This window comes from Salvia splendens, chromosome 2 (genome assembly GCF_004379255.2).
Source record: "Salvia splendens isolate huo1 chromosome 2, SspV2, whole genome shotgun sequence".
Classification (NCBI taxonomy): Eukaryota; Viridiplantae; Streptophyta; class Magnoliopsida; order Lamiales; family Lamiaceae; genus Salvia; species Salvia splendens.
In genome coordinates this window covers 29,368,076-29,380,398 of record NC_056033.1, presented here as the reverse complement: position 1 = coordinate 29,380,398, position 12,323 = coordinate 29,368,076, and the positions used below count along the sequence as shown (strand labels likewise).

The 12,323-nt window shown below is 37.3% G+C and overlaps 1 protein-coding gene across 1 annotated transcript; it reads right to left on the bottom strand.

The window, feature by feature from the left end:
• Positions 1-4,908: 4,908 nt before the first annotated feature.
• On the bottom strand, positions 4,909-6,864 carry LOC121764069. Its single transcript, XM_042160158.1, has 4 exons — positions 6,478-6,864; positions 6,085-6,396; positions 5,709-6,012; positions 4,909-5,600 (listed from the first exon to the last, which is right to left on the bottom strand). Exons 1-4 carry the CDS (start codon positions 6,694-6,696, stop codon positions 5,428-5,430), a joined length of 1,008 nt encoding a protein of 335 aa, XP_042016092.1. The 5' UTR covers positions 6,697-6,864; the 3' UTR covers positions 4,909-5,427.
• Positions 6,865-12,323: the final 5,459 nt, after the last annotated feature.

Here is a 12,323-nt window from a genome sequence, read left to right as displayed (position 1 = left end):
CGCGGGTCGTGCCGTCGGCATCCGACACGGCTTGGGAACGACACGGAGACGGAACGCACCTCCGCAACGCGTCGCGCGCCGGTTCCGTTCCGCCGGCACGAAACGCGGAACCCGGGCGGCCCGCGTTGCGGGTGCTCTAATGGAACGAAGTAAGTAAATTTCAATTTATTTTATTAGTTAATTTCTTATACTTGACATCTCACTCACACATTCAAGTAAATTCAAAATTTACTATAAAATATTATTTTACTTGTCAGACTACAAATAATTCATATTTCTTTTTCTATTTCCAAATATAAGAGATCAATTTTCACTTTTAGTGAAAATAATATATTATTTTTTTTACTTTATTCACTTACTTTTTTTATATTTAATTTGTAAATATATCAATTTTATAAATCTTGGGCTCAAAATAAATTCATTATTTGTAATGGAACGACGTAAGTAAATTCACTATGAAATACTATCATAAAAATATGCAATTCAATCACAGGCAGTGTATGAACAGTGGCCAAATGTCCATGAGTTAAGATCTACGGTTTCTTGCCGTAATCAACGCCTGGAGTTGTCTTTATCCCACCATTATAAATAATCCATGTCTTAAACTATAACGTTAAAGTTGTTTTATTTTTCTAGCTTGATCTATCTATCAGAAGTAATCTTATTTTTATTTATAAAAACTTCTCACTAATTTTTTTTTTCTCATTTTTTTACTTTTACTCATTTTTTCCTTCCTTTCTCATACTTAACAATTAGTACGTATTAAAACCGCATTCTAAAGATCACACTATATTTCATAGACTATTTGTTTAAAATGTTTTCGTGGTTTTCTAAAAATTACTAATTTTTAACAGTTTTATAGAAGCTATATTATTTGTGTTTGGTGTATTGTATATGGTGCTAAATCCAATATTTTTCGAAAGTGTGACATCATAAGATTAACGAAAATATCGACTAAAAAGTAGATAAACCAATATAATAAAAATTCGAACTAACTCCAACTAGAAGATGGAGTGCCTTTGTTAGTGATGATGTTAATATACAAGTGTCCTTACCTTTGATTTGTGAGATAGCTTTTGAACCTTTCTAACACTAAAATTTAAAACTAAACACAACTCATATCGTATAATCCTAGTAAATGATCCTTTTGGAAGATCAGCAAACATTTATTTTATTCCTTAATCTAATTTTATACAAACATGGTGACAAGACAATAAAGCACAGCACGTCTTAATGACGAAATAGATCAATTTGAACTTGAATTCTGGGTCAAAAACTTTAAATTTGTGTTTAAAAACATATATCAAGAGTGCTTAAGAATTAAGATCGATAATTGCGTGACAGCCTAAACTAGTGGTTTTGATTCTGATAGTTGGTAAGCAACCGTTGAAAATGAGAAGCTTACATCTTACTACATGATTAGTGGATGTAATAAAATAGAGCCAAAGCTACTCTCTACATGTTGGAAGATGTCAGATTATTATGCTCGTATAAACCACCACATAATACTAAATATTGGGGTTGTCCGTTCTAACTCGATTATTACAATGATTGAAAGCTCCACCTTTGATTATTTTCCTAAACCTCACTCACCTAAACTTCCTTGAAAAAAATCTTATTCCCTCCATCCAAAAATAGGACAAATTTAACATAGCACGAATTTTTAAAAAATGTAGTACTATAAAGTGAGTTGAAGAGATAGGGGTAGTTAGTCGTATTTTTATATATTAGTTGTAATTAAAGATGCATGACATAAAGTTACTGAAACGTGAGATTCATTATCAAAAATAGTAAAAAAATAAATGAAACATTTATTGATGAACGAACAATATTGGCAAAATGAAACGATTATTGATAGACAAATGGAGTATTTGTCTAGATGTTCAGGTAATTAATTAATTTCACTGAGCAAATTAGAGATATTATTATAAATGAGTCACTCACCTCTTAAAAGGTCTTATAAGCGAGAGGTTATTTGTAATTATATAGAGGAGCTAGGATCAACACCAAGTCGATGTGAGACAAAATTTAAGAGTTTTAACTGACATGAAACTAATCAAATTAATTTCACACTAATATTCAATCAATAATTACAGAATTCGAAGTCGAAGATATAGTAAAGTTAGATCTAATCATTTCATTGGATGTGTTTCCTTAAAGAGCTTCAAGTGGAGATTTTTAGTACAGAAAGTAAAGTAATGCATAATAAATTAGCAAGTTGATGGACGGCAAAATTAAACAAGTTGTGCAAGTGTAACAAATTGAGGCGCAACACTAAGTCAATCATGTCACACACAAATATACTCCTCCCTCTATCACCATCGGATTTCCGTTTAATCTCGTGACTCTCACTCTCAACCTCAACTTATTCCATCACAAAAATTTGAAATATTCAACGATATTTAAATAAATTTTAAAAAGGGACGTGTAGAAGTCGTTGCTTATTTAGGATTAGATGATCTTTTGTATGGGTTGAGATATAATTTGCTTTGAATAAATTAGTTGGATGGAGATAAGGCATATCACATGACCACAAGCAAATGCACATGGAGTGGGCATAACAATTCTCATCAACATATCAAATCAATTACAGTTTTTTCCAAATTGCAATATTAATAAGTATAATCAAATAGTAGTACACTTTAAATTATAATAACTCGAGACTTAGGCCATCCACAACGCTGTCTCTATACCGTCTCTTAAACCGTCTCTTAACTACTATTTGAGCACTATTTGAGGGCACCACTGTCCTTTTTTCCTCCATCTCTTAACTAAGAGACGGAACCTGCAACGCTCCGTCTCTTAACCGTCTCTATACCGTCTCTTAATTACTATTCATTCAATTTAATTTATAATTTTTTTTTAAAACCCAATTCAATTTAAACAAACACACTTTATTAAAATTAAAACAAAAAAAAAACACACAAAAAAAATTTTAAAAAAAACATAAAATAAAAAAACACACAAAATAAAAAAAAAACTAATCGGAAGGGCTAATCATCCTCCGGAGGCGGTCGAGGTTGAGGGGGAGTCGGAAGGCCAAGTTGTGCTGCCATATGCACAATTTCGTTCCACCAGGCCGCGAATTGGGAGTGCGAGAAGCGGGAAGTGTCCGCCATTGTGGCGGTCATGTACGCCACCATAAGTGTGTCCGAGCCTCCTCGCGAGCCCGATCCTGAGGCCGACTGGCTTGATTCGCCTCGGCCCTTCCTTGCTCTAGCCGCTTTCGCCGCCTTCGTCCCTTGCGGCCGACGGCGCCCACTCGCGGATCCTCCTGCAGCGCCGACTGTACCCGCAAACTCCTGGGATTCAACATCATGTTGGCTGATGCCTTCAGCAGTGTCACCACTAGACGCACCAGCACTAGACGAGTATAGGCCACTCGCCGTATGCTTCGTGCGCTTCGAGGTTGAGCCCGAGCTGGAGCGGAAACCGCCGGCCCATCGTTCCTCGTCCTTGACGGCGCGCCAAACATCAACAAATCTGAATTGATGTCCCTCGTCCTGGTAGTAGGCGCGCAAAGCGGACGTCAAAATGTCGGTGGCCGTGGCGCCGCTTTGGTAGCGCGCCTCTTCCGCCGAGTAGATGCCGCAGAATTTTTTGACCTGTCGGTCGACTCGGTCAAAGTGACAGCGGATCATTTTAACTGTGCGCTTGCGGGAGCGGTTCAGCTTTATTTGGTGGTAGACCTCGACAACCTTTTCCCAGAAACACTTCCGGGTTTGTTGATTCCCGACGATGGGATCGTACGAGACCGTGATCCAGGCGTTGTACACCGCCATCGTTTCGAGGTTGTTGTACGGATGTCGGCCAAGATCCTCTTCCTCTTCTTCCTCCTCGTCCTCGCCCGTCTGGGGTTGTACACTGCCTCGGCCACCTCCACCGCCTCGCCCACTTCCACCGCCTCGGCCTACTCCCGGCGTGGGATCAACTGGAAAATCCTCCCGGATCTGGGATAATCCCTGCGAAAACCGCGGGACGTTGGGACGAACATATGCATCAAGGTCAAAATTGGGTGGTTGGTACCCCCCCGGCGTCGCCGAACCCTGGGTCCCCGGCGTTGACGAACCTCCACCGCCCAATGTGTTGATCATGTTCTCCCAATCGCCGAATGAGTTGAGATCCCACTCGCCGGAGCCGGAGCCGCCATAGTTGCCCTCGCCGTCGCCGGACATCTTGAGTTGGGTTATGAAAATTTCAGCGAAAATTTGAGAGAAAATTTAGATGATAGGAAGAATAGATGTGTAGTTGTGTGTAAATGAGGATGGGTTTAGGAGTATTTATAGAGTAAAAAATTTAATAAAAAACAAAAAAAATATAAAAAAAAACAAAAAAACCGGTAATAATACCGTTACAAAATTTTTTTTTTTATTTAAATTCAAATTTTTTTTTAAAAAAAATATTTATTGCGTCAGCACGTGACGACGCCCACTCGCGGGCCGGCGAGTGGGCGTCACGCACGACGCCGGGCTGCGCCACGTCGCCTAGGCGCGTGGCGAGACAGCTCGTCTCGTGGCTCGCCGAGGCGAGACGCGCGACGAGACGCGACGAGATGGAGGCTGCAACGCGTCTCGCCGAGGTCTCGTCTCGTTGAGACGAGACGCGAGACGCCGGCGAGACCCGTTGTGGATGGTCTTAGAAGGAAACAAGCAGTAGCACTATACAATGTCGAGAGCTTTTGCAATACAAAAAAACATTCAATTCAAATTTCGAATTGATAAAAACAGTTAGTGTAAAGCGAGAACCGACTTTAGCTTAAAACGACAGTCAAAAGGAGAAACCAAAGCATGTGCCTTAAGATGCAAAGCAAAGCAAACACACTACTGTGCAAGAGCCTTTTGCTTCTCCCCATGCTTTTGACCATAAATAAAAACTGAAATTCCGAAAACAAAACAATGCAAATGGGCATTCACTAATAAACAAACCATATCATTAATTTAACACAAAAATACAATAGAATATTCAAAAAAAAATAAAACAGGCCGGAGTCTAACCCAAAACGAAACTCCAACTCCACAGATCAAAAAACACCCTCCACAATTTTAGAGGCATTCACTACTATAATTAATTAATTAATTAACCTATTGGTACATCCATTTCTTTATTAATCACCATCTTCTAATCTCAAACAAAAGCAACAACCAAAAGAAGCTGTCATCTTCAACTTTCTTGTACCTCGAGCCCAACAAAAGAACCCTCCGGTTTATTTCTTCTCCCCTTCTGTAGCTTTATAACCTAAAATAAAATTAAATACGCAACATCTTCTACTAATCCCTTTAATCATAAGTAATTAACTAGCCTATTACACTACCCACTAATCCAACCGTCACAAAAAAACCACAATTTAGTATACCCATATTCCCCCATTTCTCTCCTAGCAAACTTGTAAAAATTCAATCAAATCACTTCAAAATTAAAGACGCAGCTTTAATATGTCCACTCTTGTGGAAGCCTAAGCTCTTGACTCCTCGTGGGGGCGGCGGGCTGGCTTCTCCTCTGCTGTGAAAACAGAGCATTGTGGTTTCTTTCCTTCAAACCGCCATCCAGATTCAAGTTTAATGCGTGAATGACCCTGTCTGGTAACAACACCGTAGAGCAAACTGCACAAAATCAACAAAAAACGGTTCAGATCTCTCCTATAATATATGGATACGTTGAATAATTAAATTGTTGACAAACTATACTGGTACAGCGAATTTAATTATGACCTGGTTTATTGCGGTTTTCGGCGGGGGTGGTTCCGAATCTCCGGGGCAAAAAAACTCCGGTTCCGGTTCGTTCCTTTTTAGCGCCGGTTTCTCCGAGAAAAACCGCCCTCATTCCTGAACCGGTTTGCTGCTGCTGAGACTGCTGCAGAGTTGGCCAGGACGCCATTGATAAACGTTGCTGATTTCTCCCAATTTCTCCGTCGATTTTTCCGTTTTTGTTCTGAAATTGATGGTATTCGACTTTCCCCTGCTGCAGCGCCCACACGCCATTTTTAAACATGTTTTGCTGCTTCATCCGTTGAAACTGTAAGCACAATTGTGAGATTAAGTTTCGAAATTAAAAATTAATTGTACAAATTGTGAGAGAGAGACTAACATGAGAGGCTTGCAACTGGAGAAAAGCGATATGAGCCTCGGTTTGAGCCTGGTTAGGATAGTAAGCAGATGGCAGAGGTGTTTTGACAGGGACGGCGGCGGGGAAGGGTTTGTTGGAGTGAAACGGCGTAGTTTCGTCGGTCATTCGCATCCTCTGAACTTCCCCTGCAGCCGCACACAGCAAATCCCAACCAATGTTCTCTTTCGGCACCGGCGGCGAAGAAACCCTCGACGCGCTATTCGGACTGCTCTGGCTTGACCCGGGTTTGAACCCGCAGAGAGTCGATTGCGGCGACCCGGACAGCTTCCAGCCCTAGAAAATTAAAAATAGGAAATTAAATTTGAAGCTAGTAAGAGAAATAGATAGAGAGAGATGAGTGGGAGATTCAAAAACCTTGGAAGCGTGGTCAGTGGAGAAATTGGGGGTGTGAGGTAGCTTCCGAGTTAACCCGGGGGCGAAATCGTCTTCGTCGCTCTCGGAGCCGGGTGAGCTCAGATCCGAGTTGCAAAACGCGTTCCCTCTCTTCTCGGTCTTGAAGTCCATGAGCATATCATCGTCTGTTAGAAACTCGGAGGGGAGCCAGAACTCGCCATCGTCAAGCTCTTGCGCCATTATGAAAAAAAAAATCAAATTTGGTTGTTATATAAAAAAAATCGAAGAAGAGCGGTGTGGGCAGTTGCTGCTCCTTGAAGGTTTAATTATAGATGGTGGGAAAATTTGCAAAAGGGGTGCCCAAGGAAATATTCAGAGAGAGAAAAAAGGGGGGAAGTGGGAGTGTGGAGAGAGAAATGCGGATGGAGGCGGGGAGTGGGTTATATAGAGTGGGAACCCTAGGAAAAAAAGCGCGGCGGTGGGGATTGGAGGGCACGCGCGGCGGCAGAAAAGTTTGAAAAACAGTTGGAAAGAGTTGTAGCCAGGTAAGATGGTGGTGGGGTCCGTGTCTGACACTGCTCACTCGGTTCGCATGTGATCCGGCATTTCGACCCCACTAATATTCACTTGCGCCTTTTATCCTTTATTTCTTCTTTATATCTCTACATATTATATTTATTGGGTTTTTTTAATTAATTAATACTAGTTCGTGAAATAAGTGTGACAGTGTCACTGTTGCACTCGGTGGATTGGGTGCAACTATGAGCTGTTTATTAATGGGGAAATGGTGATCTATATTAAATAGATTGTGCAAATATCAGATTACATTCCGTCTTTGATACTGCTGATGTCGGATTACGTTGAAAAAGCAGTCAAATTCATTTTAAAGTATACTACAATAGATTCAATTTGATTAAAGATTTCTTGAAATAAATTTGATACATTAGTAGTAAAATATGACTAATATGATGATGAGCAAATAAAGGAGTAGAAGTGATTTTTCTAACCAAAATGCTCTTATATAAACTCAATAGTAGGGGCTGGGGAATTATACCGAAATACCGAACTTATCGACCGAAAAAATATCAAAAATATCGATTTTTTGGTATACTGTAGTTTTTGGTACGGTAACGGTATTAGATTTTCTATACCGCGGTATACCGTGGTATACCGAATCTTCTGTATACAGGTATACCGACTGATTATTATATATATAAACGTATATATATATAATATTTATGTTTTATTCATATTAAAATTTAAAAATAGAATTCTATGTTATACAAAAAAAATAGAATTGTTTTTTTACATATTTTGTGTGTAATAGATTTTTTCCAGTATTACAGGTATAACGGTAAGTCGTACTGCAGTTCGGTATACCGCAAAAGTACGGTATACCGAAAACACGGTATGGTAACGTATCAAAAACTACCTTACCGAATTTTACGGTATACCGGAATTCGGTATACCGAAAATTCTGTACGGTATCGATATGGTGTTTTGTCATACTGTAACTTTTGGTACGGTGTATGTATAACACTCACAATACGGTATACCGTACCGAACCACCACTACTCAATAGTACTAGCATATTGAAGCCAAATATATCGCCTGGTACATTATTTGTAAATTTCATATTTATACCAAGAAATTGAACTTAAAAAGTTTTATGCACACAATTAAGAATGTGTCCATTCCTCAATAAAAATAGGGCTACTAAAATTAGATATCAATTCAAATATAATACTCCATCCTTTTGTCACTTTTCTATTTCTGACTCATTTCAAGAAATTGAATAGTGTTTAGGACTCAAAAATATTACTCTTGTCATCTTTTTCATTTTTAATAAAGAGGTTCGGTACCTAAAGTTTATTGAGTTAGTCTGCTAAACCCAAAATTAGAGATGTTTATTGAGTTAGTCAGCAGATTCGGGTCAACTATACTTCAGTCGAGGATTAAATGGGTGCGGGCTAAGACCATCCACAATAGGAATAGCCCAGCAATAGCCCAGCCATAGCCCAGCCACTGCCACATCATCAGCATTAAAAATTCTCCTGCCACATCATAAATAGCCCAACCATAGCCTAGCCACATCATAAATAGCCCAGCCACATCACTAATAACAATTATATAAAATGACATAATTAATAATCACACAATATACGGAATTTAATTTACGAGACATATACGGGAAAAGTTTAATAATACCCGGGCACCTGACCCCATCCACTTCCCACAGGGATCGACGGAGTTTGTGACCCGCTACTCCCGGAACTAGGCTCGTTGTTGAGATCCATTTCCCGTTGTTGATCTTGAACAGAAAGAAAGATAGAGAGAGTACTCGTTAAAACAAGTGGTGCGAATGAAAATGACGAGCAAAGCGCGTATATATAGTGTTTCGGAAAAAAAAAATTAATTTTCGCGCTGGGCGGTGCGCTGGGCGATCCGGGAGCTGCAATAGCGCCGAAAGGACCGCCCAGCCGACCGCCCAGCGCCACGCCACCGCCCAGCGCTGCGCGGTTTCTCTCTCCAGTCAGCGGCTGGGCGGCTGCAATAGACCGCCCAGCGAACCGCCCAGCGCCGGCGCTCGGCTGGGCGGTCGCTGGGCGGTTATTGTGGATGGTCTAATAGAATAGTGATTTTACTGGATTAGAAATTATAAACCCTAATACTAAACTTTTAGGTTTTGGACTAGCCAGCTAATTAGGATGCTACCCATCAAATTAACATATGATCATTCCAATACATAATGATACAAATTAGTCATATACTTCATATGTTTTCTAAAAACAGAAACTCTTTCATTTTTAGTTTGTTTCACAAAAATAAAAACTTTCCATTTTAGGAAATGAACCACACAATCCACTAACACTAATTCTACTACTTTTTCTCTTCATTTCTCTTACTTTACTCATTTTTTTCTCTTATCCTCTTTTACTTTACCGGTTTTGCATTAAACACGTGTCATTTTAAAATTTCTAGTTTTAGGAAACGGGCGAAGTATATAAGAGTATAAATTAAAACATTTAATTATGATAATTTCATATGGATTTATGGTTGCACTGATATCCCTACTCGAAAGGATACAGGTCACGGACATCATTCATCGATAATTTAATTTCGTATTTTGTTCAACATGACCTAGTTAGACCTTTGGAAAGACAAGTAACCAAGTTGTGATATGCCAAAATAATATCTAAATAAGGAATAAATTTTAATTCCATGTGTAGAGAGAGAATAACAATTGCAAAAGTACAAAAATGCCGTTTGTGTCCAAAAATACTAAAAGGGCAAAAAGGTCATGAAATAGTGAAAAAGTCATTCTAGCGATACTATATCAAAGGCAAAGCTGTGTGAAGATATTTTTAAAGAATGAGGACCACATTTTATATTATTGCATAGCTTATAGACTAGATTTGTAGTAGTTTTTTTAATTGCAAAAGTACAAAATGGCCATTGTGTCAAAAAAATATTAAAAGGGCAAATAAGTCATGAAATAACGAAAAATGACTTCCATCAATATTACATCAAAGGTTAAACCCGTCTGGTGATATTTTTAAAGAATGAGGGTCACATTTTATATTATTGCATAGTTTATAGACTAAATTTGTAGTAGTTTTTTTAATTGCAAAAGTACAAAATGGTGTCAAAAAAATATTAAAAGGGCAAATAAGTCATGAAATAACGAAAAATGACTTCCATCAATATTACATCAAAGGTTAAACCCGTCTGGTGATATTTTTAAAGAATGAGGGTCACATTTGACTTTATTGCATAATTCGAGAATTAAATTTGTAATTCTCTCCAAAATTTAAATACAAAATAAATTAAAAATTGATAAAGTCTGTAAATTGAGTAGTGACTAAAAATAAGGCAATTTTATTTGAAGTGTTGTTGCTAACTGTGGCATGTGAAAAAATAAAATTGTGGCTGAAAATGAGGTTGAAACTTGAAAATCGGGTATTATCATTGTTGTCCTAGAAACAAAAATCTTGATATTGTTTAACTAACAGTAATAAACTAATAGGTGTAAGATCACCTTTGATCAAACAAACCAAGGCTGAGTTCATTAAAAACTTCACCATGCATGGCAACTAGCATTGTTATGCTGAAATAAAACACCAACGATAAATTAGTATGCAATCATGCATATTGCAAGTATTTACCCCTCCAAGAGTCCAAGTATATACCACTAGAGATTGAATTTAGAATTATATGAAATAAAATTAGAAAAGAAGGCAGATGTGTTATCGAGCCGGTGTCCCCTAGTCTACCTTTTCTTTGCTAAATCGACAAAAGAACAAGAACATAGAATTCCGTTACATTGTAGTGGAGACATTTCTTTTCGCGCGTGAGTTAAGAAAAATTGTGTTAAGCGAGTTAAGTAAATGAAAAATAAAATAAAAAGGTTGAGAGATGAAGAGTAAAGTAAGTAAAAAGTTCACTTTTACTAAAGAGGGAACATCTTTTTAGGTCCACGAACTTTGCCGAAGTATCATTTTAGGTCCGTGAACTTTGAAAATATCATTTTAGGTCTGTCAACTACAAGTTAATATCATTTGAGGTATTTTAAATTTTTTCTGTACGAAAATGCCCTTAAGGCCTTCAAAGGGCAATATGGACAATTCTTTCGTCACTCATCTTGTGCCAGAGACCTATAGTCCAACAATTTTTAACGGTAAATTTTTATATTTAAATTTAATTTGGATGGTAATTGATCTCATTCTAATATTCATATAAATAATACTCCGAATGACAATCCAAATTAATAGTTATCCAATTTCAAAACAAATAAACTAAATATAATTCACAAATCAGCTATAGTAAGTTCTTAAATTGCAGTTTAGATTAAAAAAATAAAATAAAGTATCTAAGTCCCAATTCACTATCCTTATATAATTGGCCAACTAATAATTGAAAAATGTACTATTTTTTATGGTAAATTTTAATTATATTTAAATTCAATTTAGATGGTAATTGAATTAAACAGTAGTAAAAAAAATTGTTAGACTCTAGGTGTTTGACGCAAGATAAGTTGCGAAAGAATTGTTCAAATTGCCATTTGAAGGCCTTAAGGGCATTTTCATCCGAAAAAGTTCAAAATATCTCAAATGATATTAACTTATAGTTGACGGGCCTAAAATGATATTTTCAAAGTTCACGGACCTAAAATGATACTTCGGTAAAGTTCGTGGACCTAAAAAAATGTTCCCTCTTTACTAAAAAGGAAAATGACTCAACTACTATAGAACGGTACCAAAATGACAAAATGACTCTACTTGTTTAGTTAATGATAGTTACTAGGGATTATTCTAATGCAATATATGAACATATAGTACGCATTCGAAGTGTAGAGCACAAAACAATTATGATTGCTAACTATATTTTCGTAATGGTACAATACAAATACTATTTATTAGATATGCATGATAATTAGGCTTATATTGTGCTATAGATTATAGAATATGAAAAGGGAAGAAGAATATTAGTAGTACACTTACTAATAAATAAGAAACTGGAACATAATATTATTCAATAATCTACATAAAGATTTATATCTAAAAATATTATTTTACTATTTGAAGATATATTCTCAATTTTCACCTAACATTCCTCAAAATTATATAGCGCCCGCAAAAAGACCAATACATACCTAAATTGATAAAAGATTGATGGAGTATAATCACCATCATCAGTTATTTTTTTCAAGTGATGAGCCATTAAAATTTAGTCTTTATAGGAGTATTTGACAACTTTAGAACTCTACTTTCTTAAAAAACGCTTTGATAAAAGATAAAGGAGGAGAAAATGATTGAGAGAGAATTAAAGCACACCTCGTACCGATGCAAAAACCTCTACAATATCCG

Coding starts and splice junctions, on each gene's coding strand:
- LOC121764069 (XM_042160158.1), bottom strand. CDS start 6,696: ATGGCGCAAGAGCTTGACGATGGCGAGTTCTGGCTCCCCTCCGAGTTT. Junction 6,397..6,477: donor CCACTGACCACGCTTCCAAG/GTTTTTGAATCT, acceptor TTAATTTTCTAG/GGCTGGAAGCTGTCCGGGTC. Junction 5,601..5,708: donor CGAAAACCGCAATAAACCAG/GTCATAATTAAA, acceptor GATTTTGTGCAG/TTTGCTCTACGGTGTTGTTA.